The sequence below is a fragment of the Mesocricetus auratus genome, unplaced genomic scaffold (assembly GCF_017639785.1).
Source record: "Mesocricetus auratus isolate SY011 unplaced genomic scaffold, BCM_Maur_2.0 Super-Scaffold_100003, whole genome shotgun sequence".
Taxonomy (NCBI): Eukaryota; Metazoa; Chordata; class Mammalia; order Rodentia; family Cricetidae; genus Mesocricetus; species Mesocricetus auratus.
In genome coordinates, this window is record NW_024429188.1 from 117,772,293 (window position 1) to 117,792,121 (window position 19,829).

Genomic DNA, 19,829 nt, shown 5'->3' on the forward strand with positions numbered 1-19,829 from the left:
AGCTCTTCCTAAAGGACTGGATGTATGCAGAGGGCTCCCGGGGTCTTGAAAATTCAGTTTTACTTTTCTGTGTGCATGGCTGTGTGCAGGAGGGTGTGCATGGATGTGTGCTTGAGTGTGGAGACCAGAGGTCATTAAAATAACTCAAGGTCATGTCCTTCACGTGTACGTGTTGGCATACCTACATGTGTGCTAGGGTGTCCGTGTACCGTCCTGAACCGCTCACCACATTACTTTTTGAGGCAGTGTGTCTCACTAAACACAGAGTTTTCCAATTTGGCTGGAATGGTGGTCCCACAAGCCCCAGGGATCCTTTATGTCTCTAGCCTCACTTCTCTGGGGCCATAGGGGAATGGCGCCATGCCTGGACTACACATGGCTGCTAGGGATATTCGCTAGGGTACTATCTGGTGAACTCATGCTTGCTCAGCAAAAACAGACCTAGCTTCTCGCCGGCACCCTGAAAACACTTAGTTTACTATGACACACTGAGCACTTTAGTTAAGGCATCTGAATCAGATCTGAGGAGAGATATTTCATAATCTATTTTAATGAGCATCAAAAAGAATTCCCATTGAAGGGCTGCTTCAACTCCTGGGTATGTAGGTGTCACTTAGCACCAGGAGCTTCAGTAACAGTACAATTGCCAGATCCAAGCCCTCAATTCAAAGAGGGTTAATCCTCTACCAGCTTTTTCATTCCCTACATCAGCAGGGGAGCTGCTGAAATGCATGGCCACCAATAAATAATCAAGTACAATGCTAATGTCAGAAGTCTGCAAAAACACTGAACCTGAAAGAAAATTAAAAGTGCCCTTGTCCTTTTACTTATTTCGCTGGCCTGTCCAATCAAAACAAGTCAAAGAACACCAGAAGTATCCCAGACTTGGTGATTTCCATTGAAATCAGATAGAGGTCAATAACTCATCACTGCGATGCAGTGTGCTCCTTTCTAAGCAGATTTCCAGTCATCGGCTTCCGTGCTAGAACACTGTCCCCAACCCTGTCATCAGCTTCCCAAGCTAAACAAACCATAGCATTTCTCCTATGTGTGGGAAAATATTCCAAGGAGAGTGTGATCACAGTTTTCAAAACTAATTGCTTCTCCCACAAACTGAGAAAGGGCCAATCTGTCTTCTGCTTTTATAGACACATGGTGTGACATGAGGGTGTGTTCTGTCAACGAGTGCACTCTACCAGACCTTCAAAAATGCATTGCATAGATCTTTAGCGTTTTCAATCTTGGTTTCATGATCCTCTATAGCTTTCTGTAAGATCTTCATCTGTTGCTGAGCTATACGCTGAAATAGAGGAAATCAATGAAAAAATGTCAGTAAAAATGAACATCCAGCCCTGCTTACAGGAACTGATCCCTTGACGCTTTGTGTTGTGACACTCGTGATGAACAAGATTGAAGAAATGGCCTTCAATGCCAAAAGCAACGTACCATGGTCTGACCAGTCACAGATTGCGATAGTCTTGTCAGGCCTGTGCAAAAATCCTATGAAATAATTATTTTGAAATTGTCAATAAGACCCACCTAATAATCTGTGGCTCCTCACCTTACCAAAATTAAGTACAAAGAATTCCTTTGTTTACATAAAATATTTTTATTTATTTATTTGGTTTTACGAGACAGGGTTTCTCTGTATTGTTTTGGAGGCTGTCGGACCAGCCGGCCTCGAACTCACAAAGACCCGCCTGTCTCTGTCTCCCGAGTGCTGGGATTCAAGGCGTGTGCCACCACTGCCTGGCCATAACATATTTTTTAATATGATGAGGACACATTAGCTTCCAAGGAAGCCCTTCTTTCCAAAAAGGAAGAATAGAAAGAGGTTTGACCTAATCATCCTCACCAATCAGTCATTCCCCAGATTGAGACATTCCATCAACTACATTACCACCCAAATAAGAAGGGCCTCGAAGACAAATGGCAAACACACATCAGCTCACGAGGTCAAACATTCCATAGCAACATGTAAAAAATGAAACCACTCAATACACAAAATCTAGAAAGGTATGGATTCTTCACAGGTCTGCTTTGACTCCTAGGAAACTGAGGCAGGGAGGTTAATTATGCCCCCGGGCTTTCACAGGTGTCAGGACTGTGGCTGCATCCCCATCAGTGGCGTTCAGAGGACATGCTCCTGGCCGCCAGACTGAAAGCTGCCTCCATGTCCCCCCTGATCCCAGGCGCTGCTTCCCCACCTTTGGAAGGCAGGGCCTTTGGCAGTATGGTTCTGTCCTCCATCAGGATGAAAGATCCCTCAAAGACAGCGCTGCTCGGCGTCCACAAACGCCAAGCCTCCACCTGCTCCGGCACAGCCACACTGACTGCTCTCCCTCTGCCTCCCTGACCACTGTGTCAGAAGGCTACCCGGGACCCCACCCCACTTCCACCCCGTCTGTCCTGTACTGTTTTGCAGCTGCACTGTGTGGATCACAAAGGGCTCCCTCTGAGCATACAAGCCCATACCTTCTCCTGCACTCTTCAGGCAGTGTCCACTCAGCCTCACTCCTATGCTGGCTCCTAACCCATGAACACACCTCCCCTCACAGAAAAAGAAGCAAGCCAGAGAGGACGGCCAGCCCCTCCAGGCCACATCCACCACCCTCCTCGTCTCCCTCATGCTCCTGTCCTGTCCTGTCCTGTCCCTCGAGACCTGCTGCACTGAAGCCCTGCCACTTTGGGAAGGGGCACAGCGGATCTATTCCAAGCCAAGAGCAACACTCACGTTGAGGTGGTCTTCTTGCTCCCTTGCTCTCCCCACCTCGTCCAGCCACTTGTGATACAGGGACTCAAATATCTGTGAGTGCATGGAGTGAAGTTCCTGCCTGTAAAACACAGTATCAATTCCTGAGCTTTGTCACACCGCGTGAGGCCAAGGCAATAACACACACACTCATCCTTTTGAAACAAGAGCCAGGAGCAAAAGAGAAAGGGGATTTAAGCGACTCTTGAGAGGCAGGAGAAATGTGATCCCAACCCTGAAGAATTTTGCTTTAATTAGCTACCAGTGATGTCATTTCACGTGTCTTCCCTCTCAAACACCTAGGATGCTCTGATGCACACCATTCCCAAGATTGCATTTCTGACTTAAAACTAGACTCATCTTCGCTTCCCCTAATGGAGTAACCTATAGATTCTGAGAGTCAAAGCCCATATTGTGAAGGCAACATACCCTTCATCCTATGTCACTTACAGACAAGAAGAACGCATAGGATCCTTTCCCCACACGGGCACAACAATTTACCAAAAGGAGCAGGGGTGGTATCTCCTAATAGGTACCGTTTTCTAGACCCTAGAAGACTGTCCTTCCCTACAGAAAGTTATCTGCCTTGCTACTTGATAGGGGAGAGATTGTTCTCTTGCCCACCTGGCAGCTAACACATCTCAGCTATGTAAAAGGGGGATGCTGCCAGCTATGAGCATGGCTAGCTCACAGAGACAATACATTGCTACATAGGTCCCATTAGCAATTCCACTCTGTGCAGGGTCACCATGGCAGGCAGGAGTGACTGTGCAAGGAAGAGGAAAAGTTGTACGGGTCTAATTTTACAGAGGGTCGGAACTCTACCTTGACTTCTGTTGGGTTCTGAAAATACTCTGCAGGTTTTTGTTCAGGCTTCGGAAAGAGGCATTTATGTCCTTTTCAAACTGCTTCCTCTTTGCCAGAAGGGACTGGATAATGCTACCTTATACGAGAAAGGAAATGGTATCACGTTAACCAATTATCCGGAGGAAGAGGCACGTTTTCATCCCTGACACATCTCCTACAGAGCAGTAAGAGTATCTATAGATCCTCTGTCCATTTTGCTCTTCGCTGTATTTTTTTTTAATTATAGACCAGGTCACGAGTAGCCCAGGCTGGTCTCAAACCTGAGAGGCAAGTGAGGGTGACCTCCAGTTCCCGATTCTCCTCCCTCCACTTCCTAAGTGCTAGGCATACAGGCATGGGGGGCATCGTGCTTTGACGAGTGACCGCCACTGACAAACCATTTTCTGGATACCTGAGAGCCTAAGCAGCAGCTCCTCTGTATCAGGAAGCGCAATGCTGTCAGAAGTCAGACACCCTGGCTTGTATGAATTGACTCTATACGCTGCCTAAGAATTGACGATGCCTCTCTAGTAATGCTCTTTGAGGACCGCCTACACAAGTGAATAAAAGCTGCCTCAGCTTGGAGGGTGGAGTGTGGTTACACTGACTTGGTTACCGTTGAAGACAGAGAGCGAGCTCGTGTGGCATGCATGATGTTTGCATGCTATCACACACACACACACACACACACACACACACACACACACTTTTGTTCCACGGCCACAGCGTGGCTGCCTTTGACATTCCCTGACAGGCTCAGAGATTCACATTTGGCCCTCAGGCTGTATTCCATGCCCTCTTTGGCAGGGCTTCCTGGAGGAGAGCGACTTCAGAAACCCAGAAAAATGACTTGATTCAGAATGTGAAAAACAGTTGTTGAAATGTGACATACCACTGGTGCAGTAAGATAAAAAGCAGAGATTTATGTGCTTGCCATCATCTCTAGTAACACTCTTCAGCAATCAATGCAGGAAGCAGGAAACACTCCCCACTGACTCAGTGAAAGCTACCCCAGCACCCTGTTCAGAGCAGCTAGCTAAGGTCAAGCTAGTGGTACCCACCACCGCCACCCCCCACACCCTCACACCCCAGGAGGACAAATGGCAATATACCCTTCCACAAAAAACAAGAGCAAAAAGGAAAACGAAAACAAAACCCTCTGTGCCATGGAACTCTAACAGAGAGTCCTGTTGGCTGGTGCCCAGGTTCTCTCACCACGAGTAAGTTGTGGGCTCGGAGAGAGAGCTCTGGGATAGCAACATCTGCTCAAACACACCTTTGAAATCCTGTGTCCTCTTCTGAACAGGCTCCCTGTGGAAAACGCACACAAGAATACTTAAGTGGAGACAAACATCCAAAGTTTGCTTTGAAAGAAAGGTGAGGCATGTGGTTTTGCAGAGACTAGCACTTATGTGGGGGAAAGCCGGATGTTCCCCTCTTTGGGTCACTGTTTTTAATTCCTTCCTTCATGTATTCATGGTGAACCAACTGAGTTCGCTGCAGGTTCATACGGGCACATGGGCAAGGGCTGCTTGCTGGAGCATGGGTGATTCATAGTCACCTGTATCCCCAGGAAACCAACCTCAGGCTGGGTGTTGGATGACTGTGACAACTGCCTCCCCGGCATTCCCTGCCCAACTTCAGGCAGATAAAAGCTCCATGAAAAGTGTCTCCACTCCTCAGGCAGTGACTTCCTGTTATGTTGTGGCAGTATAGGGGTTTTGTACTAAATGCTTACCAGAATCCATTCACTGTACGGCAGCGATGGGGTTCATAAAGGCGTACTCACCCATGTGTCGTGCACTCCAGCCATCAGCCATATTCATTCTCATCCTTCCTCAGTGCCCTCCTGCTAGGCCTGCTCTATCACCCAGACAAGCCTCTCTTCAACTTCCATACCACGTGACCATATTCAACCTCCAGAGTCAGCGTCTGCTCCCCAAGCCTTTGCCCACCTCTCCCCAGTCTCCCTTCTGGGCTTGGGTTTTCTCCTTGTATGGACCTGCTTTATAATCTAGGATCCTCAGAGGGAAAACAGGTGACTGTAGTCTCTTAGGTACTGGCTGCTTTCACTTAACACCAAACTCTCTGTTTGGATCCATCTTCCAGCCAAGGACATAATTTTCTTTGTATGCCTGCATAAAACCACACTGACACCACCTCCTGGGGCAGGTCAAATTTCCTTTAAGACATCACCTCGCCTCTTGCACATCTGATCCTGAGTAACAGCTGCCCACCTCACTGGTATCAACTGCTGGATTCTTTGCTGCATTGAGAAGAAAGGGAACACCTTTGTGAATGAACAATCACCCCACACGGGAAACAGCTCCACTCTGGGTTGGCTGAGCCCGTGCCCAACAACAGTGTCAAAGTAGTCTTCCAGGAACCAATGCCCACCCTCCACCCCATCCCCCACCTCCCATCCCCCACCCCCTACCCCCCACTCAGGTGAAATTCAGCTCAGCCAGTGTCTGGGGATAGCAGGTACATGTATTTGTGCAAGACTTTCAAGGAAGTTCACCGTGACCCATGGACTTCTTCAGAGGCATGCTGGCCAGGACCAATGGCCCTGTGAGCCTTGTACTTCCGCCATGGGGTGAGAACATCAGTTGGGGACAGAAACCCAGAACATGCTTGAGAATCAGATCTCAGCACCTGAATCCCCCCCCCCCGCCACACCCTACCCCTGGAGCCCCATAGGATGACCTGGTTAGTACCAGGCCAGCCCTGTGCTCCACCTGTCAAGGAGTAGTAGAATATCCCCTTGGTTAGGCACAGCCACATATGCCCCATATCAGTTGTTACCGGGCATGATGGCATCTGGGTTCTGGGAGTCATCTGATGGGAGATTTGGATCAACCCTTGGGCGCTTGGCACTCCTCTCCATGTCTTTCTCTTCCTTGGTTGACATGGCTTGGGGCCTTGCTGGGCTGGGCTGGGCAGGACTCCTGAAATGTTGGCGTGCACAGTAAAGACACCGAGAAGAATTTCATGACAGCAATGGAAACATGGACCAGGGCTCCACAGGCTTTGGCCATGTGTCCTGGCACTTGCTGTGCTGGAGCAAAGAGGCGCAGGAGGGGGGACACCGATATATATCACCACATCCAATCATATTCTGTCCCCCGTCCCTTTCCTTTTCTGGCAGGACGCAGAGCTCTCCGCAACCCCGTAGGCCTCAATCTCGGCCCTTTCTGCTGAATTCTTGTCCCCAGGATAGGCCAAGCTTGGGCTAGCCCCCAGACCCAGTGGCCCAATACTGGTGTCTAATCACAAACACCAACCCACTGATGGCCAATGCAGTCACCGGAGCCATGTCTGGGCACTTACTGCTTGAATCGTGCTGCACACTCAGGTGAAATCCCTACCCACTGTCAGAAGCAACTCAGGGACCCAGGCATCCTGGAAAGACCCAAGGAACACACACAGGAGGCAAATGCAGAGATTCCCCAATGTACTCGCACAAAGTGGCATGCCGTCTGTATGAGGGCATCGGGGTCTCTGTGCTCGCAGGGAAGCGCTGTGGGCACCAGGAATGTTAAGCACACAGGCTTGACTCTTCAACAGAACAGATGAGTACATCTGTCTGCCAACTAGAAGGTTGGGAGTGGATGTTGTTTACGGCTTGGTGATCTGTGCTGTCTACAGGGCCAGGTCACACCTGGATCTCCCAGATTAATAGGGTTTTCCCAGACCCTCCCTCCCTAGGCCTTCATTGTTAGTTTGGCTTCCCAGTCAACGGAGCCTATCCTTCAGGGAGATGTCCCATGTACGTTACAACCCGGTGACCTCTGTACTCTCTGCATGACTGAAGCCATGTCAGATCCTAGGGCTCTAAGATATGGAACCCACATTCATGGGAGGGGTCATGTGTCCGTTGCAAGAGACCTTCTATGGAGTTATGCCTTAATCTTCATTCTGCACACGAGGCTGAGATAATCGTTACCAGGGAACTTTGTTCCAAAAATGTAGTGTACTTTGATATGTCTAAAATAAACTGCTTCTGGGTCAGACTCTAGAAGTCTGAACCAGCGTCTGCTCATTAACTAGGGTGCATTGAAACGGATTTTCCTTCCTGACTCACGAGGATCGCTACTCTGCTTGCCACGGAGTTTATACGGAAACCCATGACAGTCCATACCTGACTGTGAGGAAGTACAACCCCCCGGGGCCCTTCTATTTGCACCTGGACTTCACCTCACAGGCCAAGCTTGGATCTACCACGCACACTCAGGTGAAATCCTTACTCACTCTCATTCTGGATGTCTCAGAAGCAACTCAGGGACCACGGCATCTTGGGAAACCCAACACACACACACACACACACACACAGGAGGCACTGGAAACAAACTCTCTGACACAGTTTCCCCACCATCGGACTTTACAGGAGCACCCTTTAATAACCAGCCAGCCACCAAGACAATTCCTATTCCAAGGCCCTCCCCTCAACAACCCCCTTCTCTTTATAGGAAGGTAACACCTTGATACTGCCCGCCTCCACAAACATGCTTTGATTGGCTGGAACAGCACCTATAGATGAGGAAGGCCCCAGCATGTGGGCCCAGCTGGTACACATACATGAGGGTGTGTCTGTGTGTGTGTGTGTGTGTGTGTGTGTGTGTGTGCTCGTGCTCGCGCATGCGTACAGGTGTGCAATGGCCCAGCAGGCACACTTGCCTGCGGTGGACCAAGCATCCATCCTTGGTTGAGGCCAATGTGGCACAGATGAACGTGTGGTCTGAGAGTTCCATGCAAACTCATGAGGTAGGGCCTGGGAGGTGCTCTTGCAACAGATGGGTCTCACTTGCCTGTCTCGGGCCCAGCAGTTGCCATGCGTGAAAGGGCCCAGCAGACATCACAAGTGGAAGTGGGGACACACATCCGGTGTTGACCAGCGGCAATGGGGACCTTCCATGCTCTTCCCCACACCTCACTGTGTAACCCGCACATCTTCTAGTACCTGCGGAGCCTGGGATTCTGTCTGGCCCCTTGCAGAAGGGAGGCTTGCAGAAATGAACACAACCAGGGAGGTCCGCGACACCCTGGGGTCCCATTCTGTGCCACCACCCAGCACTGTGGATCCAGGCTGGCTCTGATTTTTTGACCACCAGAACCTCAGAACAGGGACCCACTCAGGTTAGGTGATCACGCTTCAGCCACTTTCCCCTGAGAGCTTTCTTCCCCTGGGAGGCTTGTCCCACCTGAGTAGGCCCCCTTTCCCTGAATGGCATGATTCCTGGTTAGGAGGAGCAGCATGCAGGCATGTGTGAACCTGCTCCAGGGTGCTGAAGGGTGAGACGCGGGGACTGACTTGGTCTTGCAGGTGGTGTACATGGCTGAGCTGGGAACCCCAGTAACAGGGCCTGGAGGAGACTGGATTTCCTTTCCCAGAACACCTAGCTAACCTTGTCCCACCCAGAAACCATGGCTCGGAGGGACTCGGGACTTGCACCCGAACGCACCTGAAATGGGGCCTGCACTATTAAGGACAGGAAAGGCTCGGAGCACCATCCCTGTTCAGCGAGCCTGCCTACCTAGCTCTCTCCCGGGACCAGTCTGCAAAGTACCCAAGGAGTACCGAATGTGCCTCCTGGAAGGTCCCTACCCCAGCGGGCAAAACTGTTCTGCACACTCACCTAACCCTAGGGCCCTGCAGCCCCAACACGGCTTTGCCGGTTGCTCAATCTGGCCTTCGGGAGTGAGGCTCTGGACATCATGGGCTATCCTGGGTCCCCATGCCTCGTCACAGACCTAGGTGGCCTGGATTCACAGTGATCCCCAGAGACCCTCCCTACCCGCCAAGGTGGGTCACACCTAGCCAGACTTCCCAGAAAGTAAGCATCGCTCCATCTGGCAAAGCAGGCTTCTGACTGAGTGAGAGGCAGGGCGGTGGAGGCCACAGAGGCGGAGGAGGCGGCGGCTGGGCAGGGGTGGGAATTGAGTCTGTGTCTGCATGCACTGAAACTTTCGAGAACCTGAAACCGCGTGTACCAGAAACTGCACAAGTCAGGCCGAGAATGTACTGCAACACCCACAACCCTCTTTTAACTGGTCCCACCTGGGGAAATATGGGCCGGGAAGAATGTCTGCAGTATGGCCAGAAGGTCCCTAGACACTCCAGCAGCACACAGGCCGTCCTGCCCACTCCTCTCAGCCCCTGTGGCCCTGACAACCCTTTCCCAGGCTGCCCTCCCTCCCGGGCCTTTTCCAACTCGACAGATGATTCAGGCTCCGGAAGTCACTTCATGCACTCAGGCGGCTTCCAATACCTGTCTGCTCAGCTAGGAGAATGCATCTCACAGCAACCGCCGCCCCCACAAACCACTCTCACCCTCGAGGGTAGTCCCGGCTGCAGCGACCTCACTTCCGGAAGTGTTCCGCCTCAGTGGAAAGCGTTTGTGCATGTGTGAACCCTGCCAGCTCAACACCCCCCCACCCCACCCCACCCCCGCCCCCACCCCCCCGCCGCCACCTTGCCGAGGCCCACCTGGCACTCAGGCATGCGTGACTTGGGTGTTCGGGCTGCGCATGTGCATGCGAGACACCGCGGTCTTGAGGCTTGCGAGGACCCGCACCCCTCTTTCAAACAGGCCCACCCGTGGGCATGTGGACCGAGAGAACATCTGAAGTACCCAAAGATCTGAGAAAGGGCCATGTGGAAGGTCCCCAGTCGTGCTCCGTGCGTGCGTGCTGCTTGGTGCCCTCCTCTGTCCCTAGTCCCTCAGGAAGCCTTCCTAGACTTCCCTCCTGGGGCCTAGGCCACTCAGTGTGGAACTTAGGAGCCAGACATCACCCCAGGGAACATCCTGAGTCCTAATACCTCGCCACTCACCTAGAGGAGCAGGTCTCAGGACGGCGGCCCGAAACTCTGCTTCCCCTCGACGGTGCTCACAGCTAGTTAGTCCTCACTTCCGGAAAATACGCGAACATGCGCAAGGGCGCATGCGTGCGCGCCTGTCCAATCCTTTGCCTCGCCTCAGCCCAGCTGCCACTGCGCAGGCGTGGACAGGAAATTACTCTTGAAGGCCCCGGAGGACCTGAAACGCCCAGACTCTTGTTTCAAACGGGCCCGACTGTGGCCGTGTGGGCCCGCACAAATGTCTCCTCTGCCCAAAGGCTTCGGAAAGGGCCACACGGGGCCGGGCCCTGATCCTGCTATGAGCACACGTGCTGCCCTGTCCTGCCCACCCTTCTCCATCCCTGCTTCCTATCAAAGCTTTCCCACAGGGCCCTTCCTGGCCTCCCCCACGCCACGGTGGAATTCGGGCTGCAGATGTCGTCACCTCTGGGACTATCCTGGGACCCCAATACCTAGTCACTCACCTAGAGGGACGACACAGCTCACCACCATCCTGAGACCCTCTTGGTCCCCCAGGGGGCATCCCAGGTATGCCTCACCTCACTTTGAAGAAAGTGCTGCATACCTCTGTGGGAAACCATGTCTGCGTGGGTGAGCCTCGCCATCTTGAGGCCCACCCCGTAATAACACATACTTGACTTGGAGCTTACGGTTGTGGTTGTGCATGCATAAGCTGGGAACTCACCTAGGAAGGGCTGAAAGTGCCAGGAACACCTCTGCCCCCTGCTTGCGGTGCGCCAGCGTACAGAAGTATAGACCTGTGCAGAACGGCAGGGCTACCCGGAGGGTACTGGAAGGGCCATGTGAAAGGTTCCTCGTCTCTGCGGGAGCACACACGCAGTCCTGCCCACTCCTTGGGGTCCCTAACACCTTCACAAAGCTTGCCCAGGAAGCCCTTTTGGCCCTTGTCCACCCCAGAGTGGAAGTGAGGCCCATGACATCACCTCATGGGCCCTAACACATAGTCACTCACCCATAGACATGCTTCATGACAGTCACCAGAGGTCCTCCTTTCCCAGGGTTCGTCCTCACTTCTGGAAACTAAGGGTGCTGGCCTCTCTAGAGAAGCCGGCAAGCATGCGTGACACTAGCTGAAAGTGCTCCTAAGGGACACCCATCCAGCAGCCACTCGAGTGTAACTTAGGGCTTGTAGCTGTTCACGCTTGACTCACGTCTGTGGTTGTGCCCCTCCTGTCTGAGTACCACTCATGGCTGCTTCTCTGGAGAATCCAGGTGTCCAGTGATGACTGCAAAAGTACACAAGGGGCAGAACAGGAGGTCCCTAGTCCCCTGTCCACTGCACAGTCTCCAGCCTGGCCTTTTTAGGCCTGTAGTATCCAGGGCCCGGTTTCTGGTTGCCTTCAGGACCTTTGTCCCACACAAAGGAGGAGTGAGACTCCTGGCTGTCACTGTACTGTTCAGCTTGGGCCCTGACACTTCATGGTCCTACTGTCCTCCCCCAAGGACTCTGGATCTGCAATGACCATGCCTTGCCACCACATCATCTGGGCATGCATGAAGCCCAATCGGGACACAAGTTCCATGATATCTGATCTTAGGGAATGCAACAGACATAATTTGACAGCAGTGAAGTTCACACTCCCCCACTAACACACACACACACACACACACATGCACAGACACGTATGCAGACACATGCAGACATATGCACACACACATGCAGACACACTCATACACACACACAAGTTACTCGACTATTTTGGAAGGAAACTGAGGACTACTGTTAATCATAGGAAGAATCCCAAGGCCTTGCTGCTGTGGAGATTTGCAATGCTGTATCTACCGTGGGGAGCACCTTTGTGTTCATCAAAACGGGTAATGTTCCATCAGCCCATCACACAGTCACTCCATCCCTAGGTATGGGCCTATTGCCTGACTAGAAGCATTTGAGCAAATGTAGGTATGCCAAAGCTCATGGCAGCCTTACTCACAGTGGGGAAGTCCCACAATACCTCCTCATGAAAAAGAGATATACCGGGCATAGTACATCAGCACAACACAATGCTACTCAGTCCTGAGAAGGAATGTACTGCCACTCCATGAACGCTGGCAGTATTTTAAGAGAAAGCAGTCAGGCAAAATGCATACTCTGTAAGGATCCATGTATGTGCCGTGAGAAAAGCAGAAAAACCCTGAAGAGGCGAACTTTCCAAAATGGTGTCATCTGATCGGATGAGAAAGCATCATACTAGATGCAGGGAGGATGCCTGGAGTAGTAGACATGCCTTGAGGCAGCTTAAAGGAACACAGTCGTGCCCCCCCCCCCGTGTGTGTGTGTGTGTGTGTGTGTGTGTGGTGCATGTGTGTGTGTGTGCGCGGGCGCGCGTGTGTGTGTGTGTGTGTGTGTGTGTGTGTGTGTGTGTGTGTGTTGATTTGAATGAGATATCTTCCACAGCCTGAGGTTTTTGAATCCTTGTTTCCTAATAGATGGCACTGTTTGGGGTTGTCGGGGCATGTGGCACTGAGGGAGGACATATGCTACTGTGGGTGGATTTTGAGGTTTCCCCAGCCTCCCGCCAGTTGAAATTTGCTCTCTATCCTTCCTCCTCGAGTTTTGAGATTTATTAATTTATTTACTTTATATTTATTTATTTCCTTATTTGATGACGTTGTCACCTGAATTCCCGCAGGTCTACGGTCCTCCCTATTTTCTGCCAAGTGACCTAAAACTCTTAATTTGCATCTGGAGGAACAACCTGCCTGCCTTCAGAATTCTGGCAGGTGAAAAAGTGTTCTTCTCACATCTGGCCCCTGCTGCCTGGTATAATTGTATGAAGACGGCAGAAAGGACTCTGTCTCCTCTTGCCTTGCCTTCTCCCAGACACTCTGTGGTCAAAGCCCCTGCACCAAGGCCCCCTGGGCCCTGGAATGTCAGCATCACCTTCTGTAGTATGTGTGTGGATGCTTACTTTCTTTTGTGCATGCCGTTGCCGGGGATTGGCGGAGGTGTGGGGGGAGCTAGGTGACAGAGATGTAAGAGAACAGTCAGCCTCCTGGGTGGATTAGTACGTCCTGATTTCCACAGAGAACTGGCTACTAGGAGAGAATGTTGTTTTTTTTTTCCCGATGACACTGTGGTTGCCATGACAACGGGGACAAGCCATTCTTTCCTGGTTACAGATACATTTGTGAAGGATACTCAGACCGGATACTCAGACCGGAGAGGTGGAGTCGCTAGGCAGACAGGCAAAGCGCGTAGGTAGGTGCCTGCAGCCAGCCTGAGTGAGTGTGAGCTGAGCCTGTGAGTGTGCCTCGGGAGCGTGCTTGCTCTTTCATGGGACAGGAGAGGTTCTCACTACTACTGTTTGAAGCGAAGCCCCAAGGGCTGGCTGCTCAGCCAGCCCTGTCTCTTTGTCCTCAGGTGACACCTCTCTGGTGCCAGCTTTATCGTTTCAGGCCCCGAGAGCATAGATCACCAACCCACGTAAATGGATGCCTCGTCTCTGTTTGGCGACGATTGTCACATGTGCTCCTGACCGTTTTCGTGTGACAGCACCTTACCCGAGATAGTTGTGGCTTGTGTTGTCTGGGAGGAGCCTGAAGGCATCTAAGGAGGAGGTAAACGGCGGGGAGGGGGGTTTGGGGGGAGACCCGGGCTCGAGCATGGCCAGTTCACTTGCAGGGATGAAGCCAAGGTAAGGTCTCCAGTCTCTTGGCCTGGAGACCTGACAAGACGTGCGTCCAAAAGAGGGCTGCCTCTAAACTGGTCACTAATCTCAGCTGGGCAGACTGAGGTAAAATCAGTGAATGCCTGAGGAAGGAGCAGAATGTGTTCCCTCGACAGCTATCAGTTTGTGTCAGGGTGTGAATCTTTACTCACTCACGGTTGGGTCAAACCTCAGCTAGCTGGGCATTACGGGATGAGCGGCTGGGGTTTCTCTCTGACCCACCAGCACATCATATGGGACTCTCTGTGTATCTCTGGCCCCGTGAGTGAGCAATGATCTTTGTACCCTTCATGCACCCTCTCACCAGACTGTTCCCTCTCCCCCCCCCGCCCCGTCTGTCTTACCACAGGGAGGGAAGCCACCTGCAAGTTCCCATCTGGAGAAAATGTGAATTAACCTGGAACACGGGGGCTGCGTGCAAGTTCTTGATAGAAGGCCTTCGGACACGGGGCCGAAGCATGTGCTGAGACAGAGATTTCAGGATCCCATCTTGCCCACTTTTCCCTGCACCTCTGGGTAAGACAGTGCTGTTTTCACCCGAAAGGTAACTGCTGAAGCTACTGCACTGGAGGTGATGCCTGAAACGATGGAGGCAGGTGGCACTACTGACAATGTTTAAGCAGGCTGTAGATAATGCTAGGACTTTTCTATGCCCTGGAGCAACAGGCATGCCCACATGGATTACGCACACTGGGGAGAGTGTGGCCTGATCTGAGTGCAGACACTTTTCTTCATGACTGAGTTACAGATGCTGTGCGGATGCCCTGGGCTTGTGGGCTTGAACACATACTTGGCATTCCCAGGTATGTTTTCTAGCTCAGGGAGTGTGTGAGGCTGAGGACATCATGCTTGAGGCAATAGAAGCCCGTGCAGACCTGCCTGGGGTGGAAAGCTTGCGTTCTATAAGCGTAACTCGGGCATCTGTGGTTTCTAAGGGCGCTGAGTGAGGGGCGGACTCTCTCGTGCCCGAGGCGTGGTGCATGGATATGGGGGCATAGTTGGGTTTGATGGTGCTCGTTCAGCCTTGCTGGAAGGCATGTTCTGAGAAGGTCCAGCAGAAGGCAGCCTGAAGTAACTGAGGCGCCTATGTTTTCCCCGGTGTCCTCAGGAGACAGCTGTGGCCCAGGACTCCAAGGGGGCTGGATCAGAGGAGGCCAACCCTTTAAGGTCACAGAAATTCCTCAGAGTGACAATCACTGCAGGAGATCCCTACACTGGGCCGCAGACTTCCACAGTACACATTTACTATTGCAGCACCGAGCAGGAGTGGCCTGGGACAGACCTGGACTCCTTCATGTAGACAGCCACGTTGTGCGCTGTGAAATCAGATTTGAAGTCAGTAAGGCTTGAATGGGAATACGGAAGAAGGGACACCGCACATTTGCACAGTAAACAGGGAGCTAGGATGTACCAGTGGGGTGTATGGATACAGAGCGTGGGAAGGGGACGACCGAGGTAATGGTATGAACATCATCTGCCTCCCATATTTCCATACGGTTGGGAATTCCTATGGGTCAGGACTGGAGTCCCTAAGGGAGAGCTCCGTGTGCCCACGCTCACAGGAGGGGTGTGGGGTAACTTCTTGGGAGTCCCCAAGAAGATCAGTGTCCTTAGGGAGCTGTGTCAGGAGCCCAGAGTCCACAGTGTTCTGCCTCACTGGGCCTGGTGGTGGCCCAGGTAATGACAGGAACCACCTGCATCCTGGCATGAACTGTGAGCAGCTGTGGCGCATGAGCCCTTTGTGGTTCTCCTGTGTTGTGGTCCTTCAAAGTCTGCGGTCCTTCTCTGCAAGCACAGGGGGCCTCTTTTGAGGATCAGACAGAAGTGGGCTTTGGTCCCGCAGGCATGCATGGCATGCTCACTGCTGATAGGAAACCATGGGCCCAAGGAAAGGAGTAGACCGCGGGCACACATCCAGTCACCGTGAGGAGAAGAAAGGGATGGGATTCCACCGAGGAGCCCAAGGGGAAGGAACTATGTGGAGAGGCAGGGCATGGGGGAACATGAACAGGAGAGCTACTCTACAGATGAGATTGGGCACCACCCCCGCTTCAAAGCATGGCCTCTGGACTTGGGGATGGGCAAGTGGCGACGATCCAGGTCATCAAGCAGCTGCTTTGATTTCCCGACTGTCTTAAGACTTTGGAGATTAACGTTAGGGCGCAGAGGTTGTGGTGCGGGAGAGTTCTGTGGCCCGGGATCTGTTGGTAGAACTGTGCCCATCACCGACAGATATGGGTGTGTCGGGTCTACGGGCTTGAGGTGGCAGCAGGAGGATGGGCAATTCCAACAGAGACACTTACCCTGTCGCTCTCCACCTGAGTCCCCCGGGTGTGCCAATCGGTAAGCATTTCTCCACAGTGAGGTGCTTTCTCTTTTGGGGAGGGGACTCTCCTTTGGGCCATGCGGACACACGATCCCACAGCGAGGTCCAGGAGGATGGAGTTTGGAACGAGAGATCTGAACCACGTTATGGGGGCCTGGAGGGGTGGGGGTGGGGGGGCCGGAAGCTCTGACAGTGACAGCAACCATCCTTACTTGCCCTGTTGCGTGTGTCACCATGAAGATTTCCTCACCCACTTGCTCCCCATCCTGGTATCTATCTCACTGGTGTGGAAGGCACCGGTGCTCTAGGTGTCCTCGTGCTTCCTGGGATGGGGCAGAGCGGGATTAGCTCCCTAGGAAAGAGAACGGTGAGGCTCCCCCACTCCCCGAGATAATCCCAGGGTGCCCCAAGGTACGGGATGGGCAAGAAAACACACAGGCCATGTAAGTTAGGACACTCACCTCTCCAGGAGGAAGATTACCAACTCAGCCTCAGGGTGGGGAACCTGCTCTGGATCCTTCCATATCTTCTCCCACACATATCCTCGCTTCTGTAGATGAGACTTTGTGTACTCCCTTGCTTTCTCTCTCCTCACCTCACTGAGCTGTTGCTTCTGTGTCCTCAGAAGGCTAATTCCCTCCTGATGCAGCTCTGCTTCCCTCTTCCCAGCTACAGGACACGCCCACATCACCCTGAGCTAGGACGTCAATTCAAGCTTGTCTAACATATTCTGGAGGGAGGATAGACCTACGGGCAGGGTGACCAGGCCACAGACGACCAGCAGTCAAGGCGCCCACCACAAGCAAGGGAGCGACCCTGTCCTGAGCAGCACAGCTCCAGAGTCCCGTCACCATGGACTCTGCAGAGTATGTGCTCTGTGGCTGGAAGGGCCACCTGTGGCCTGCGAGGGTGTTATCCAGACCCAGGACCTCAGCCCACAGTAAGAGGAGAGGGGCATCTTTCCTGGAGGTCCAGATTCTGCCTGTGGGGGAGAAGACGAGAGTGAGGAGCACAGAGGTGAGGCCCCTAACCGAGTCGGAAATTGTGACCATCGCCTCCGTGGCAGGAAAGGAGTCACAGGGCAATGGCTCGCCACGGCAGACCAGGGCATACAGAAGAGCCCTCAAGGTGGCGCTAGACGTTCTGGGCAAGGGAACCTGCTTGTATCAAGGAGGAAGGGCGCGTGGCCGAAGAAGAAACAGCACAGTGACTCTGAAGGTTCCAAGAGAGCAGGCCAGCTCCAGCTCACGCCAGCGCCTGCACCTCCAAGAGCACAACCAGAAAGGCCAGGGGCTCTCCCACAGGAGTCCTGGGAAGCGGGGCCGCCTGGGACCTGTGTGGGTGGGCTCACAGAATGAGCCTGCAGTGCAAGGGGGGGAAAGCCCAGGCACACACTGCTGTTGGGCTCCCTCACTTTGAAACGCAAGGGAACTTGTTAAGAGGCACTAGAGTGTGGCCAAGTTCCTCCAAGCCACCAGCAGGAAATGCTGGTGACCATCCGGGCAGGAGGAAGCTGAGGGCATCCAAGCTCAGGTCTTTCAGCGCCCCAGCCTCCAGGGGGGAGGGCCCGAGCTAAAAATGAGCAGCAGGCTGCCTCTGGGCCACCCAGGCAGGCCTCTACCTCACCCAAAGCTCTCCGGCACCAAGTACGGCATGGCGGCCTGGAGACCAGGGCTATGGGAGCCCAAAAGAAGACCACCCTCCCAGGGAACGAGCAGGACCCCGGCCCTGGGACTCCAAAGCCAGACTCAAAGGGGGCATCGGCAGCCTGCACGCCCCCGGTCCCGAGGCTGCGAAGATCACTCCGCATTGCTTGCCGGAAAAGGAAGGTGCATGTACGGTGTGCACAGTGCATGCTCCCGGAACTGAACATTCCAGTGCACTCAAAGGTGACTGGCACCAGGGTCAAGAGGAGAGTGACTGGAGTTCAAGAAGTCTGCCAAGCCACCAACGTGACTTGTGCCCAGGGGCCAAATGCCATCGAACGAGGCATGCTGGTCTGGTTCAAATTCCAGGACCTTCCTTTCTGGCCAGCGGTGGTCAAGAGTGTCAGCAAAAACGACAAGATGGCGAGGGTGCTGTTGGTCGAGGGCAACATGCAGCTTGAGCACAGGGGCATCCGAGTCCCTCTCCGCAAGCTGAAGCCCCTGGACTGTGGGGAGAAATCAGTGCTCTTGAGGAGAGCCAGCAGAGTGTATGGCCAGGGCATCAACTGGTGCCTGTCAGTGATCGACCACTACAGAGAGGACCTCGCCTGCGGCTCCTTCCTGGGCTCCTTTATGGACTACTACACCGCCCAAGCCAGTTACCCGCTAAGGAGAGCCATCCAAGAGGGCGAGCTGCACATTGATTTCCCCAAGGTGAGCTATGCTGACCTGGAAGACTGGGAGGAGGAGACCTCCCTGGGTGGGAAGGGGCCCCGCAAGAAACTCCTGCCTGACCGCATGAGGGCCGCTTGGGACAGAGCCAACCGGAAGCTCGTAGACTTCATCCTGAAGAGAAAGGGGGCAGACCAGCACCTGCTGGACATCGTAAAGGGCAGGAAACCGTCCAGGTGGCTGGATAACCTTTGGAAGTCAAACAGGGAAGTCTTCTGCATTGAGACCTACCTGGAAGATGAGGACCAGTTGCATCTTGTGGCCAGACATTTGCAAGAGATATCCAAGGAAGCAGATGAGGCCCTGCTGTCCCTGGCAAGAGGGGACAAAGTCCGACTTACCATGGAGGTTCTTCTTCCAGAAGCTATCATCTGCTCCATCGCTGCCCTGGATGAGCTCAGCTACAAGGAGGCAGAAGAGAAGTACCTGCGTGGCCCACCCGTGCACCATCGTGAGAAAGAGCTCTTTGATAAGACCATCCTAAAGGTGGCCAGGAAGAGGTCAGCAGCCAGGATTTGGCCTGCCAGGGACCCCTCTGCGCCCACTCCTTAGAAGGGAGCTTCCTCCTTTCAGCCATCACCCCTGCAGCTCCGCCTCCAAAAGATGACCATCTGGGAGACACTGTGGGGCTTGAAAGGTCCTCACAGCATGCATGTTTATCCCCACCGCCCCGAAATAAATAAATGATCACGTCCGTGCTTGACGGTGCAGATGTCTCGATCGGCTCGACAATTCCTGTTAGTTTCAGGCCAGGCCTAGCCTTCTCTGGCCTGTGCCCAAGTGCAGAGGAGTCCCGTGGGGGTGCCTCTCTGGAACGTCCCCAGCGATGGGTGGAGTATTAGCTAGCCACGCCCAGCCTTGCAATCAATGCGGGGACCCCACACACCCGGACAGCACAACAGACCCCTGATGACACTCTGTCTCTGTGTCTCTGATTGCCCCCCCCCCATACTCCCTGACCTCTCTAGGATACTGTGGG

General features: G+C 53.2%; 2 protein-coding genes and 1 long non-coding RNA gene across 4 annotated transcripts; 1 reads left to right on the forward strand and 2 right to left on the reverse strand.

The window, feature by feature from the left end:
- Positions 1-1,178: 1,178 nt before the first annotated feature.
- On the reverse strand, positions 1,179-10,803 carry LOC121140048 (X-linked lymphocyte-regulated protein 5C-like). Of its 2 annotated transcripts, XM_040744749.1 has the most exons (8): positions 10,431-10,803; positions 6,404-6,546; positions 5,795-5,864; positions 4,875-4,909; positions 3,578-3,695; positions 2,735-2,834; positions 1,447-1,500; positions 1,179-1,300 (listed from the first exon to the last, which is right to left on the reverse strand). In XM_040744749.1, exons 2-8 carry the CDS (start codon positions 6,507-6,509, stop codon positions 1,193-1,195), a joined length of 591 nt encoding a protein of 196 aa, XP_040600683.1. In that variant the 5' UTR covers positions 6,510-6,546; positions 10,431-10,803; the 3' UTR covers positions 1,179-1,192. The 2 variants fall into 2 exon arrangements, with proteins under 2 accessions (XP_040600683.1, XP_040600684.1); XM_040744750.1 differs by lacking the exon at positions 1,447-1,500 and having other exon boundaries at positions 10,431-10,776.
- Positions 10,804-13,764: 2,961 nt separating this feature from the next.
- LOC121140049 (PWWP domain-containing DNA repair factor 3A-like) lies at positions 13,765-19,544 on the forward strand. Its single transcript, XM_040744751.1, is given in 5 exon segments — positions 13,765-14,036; positions 14,496-14,662; positions 17,142-17,852; positions 17,854-18,038; positions 18,040-19,544. Coding segments are annotated over 3 exon segments (2,076 nt in total). The 5' UTR covers positions 13,765-14,036; positions 14,496-14,662; positions 17,142-17,324; the 3' UTR covers positions 19,403-19,544.
- LOC121140050 lies at positions 15,531-17,146 on the reverse strand. Its single transcript, XR_005876883.1, has 3 exons — positions 16,934-17,146; positions 16,450-16,795; positions 15,531-16,347 (listed from the first exon to the last, which is right to left on the reverse strand). It is a non-coding gene; the product is annotated as an uncharacterized LOC121140050 (long non-coding RNA).
- Positions 19,545-19,829: the final 285 nt, after the last annotated feature.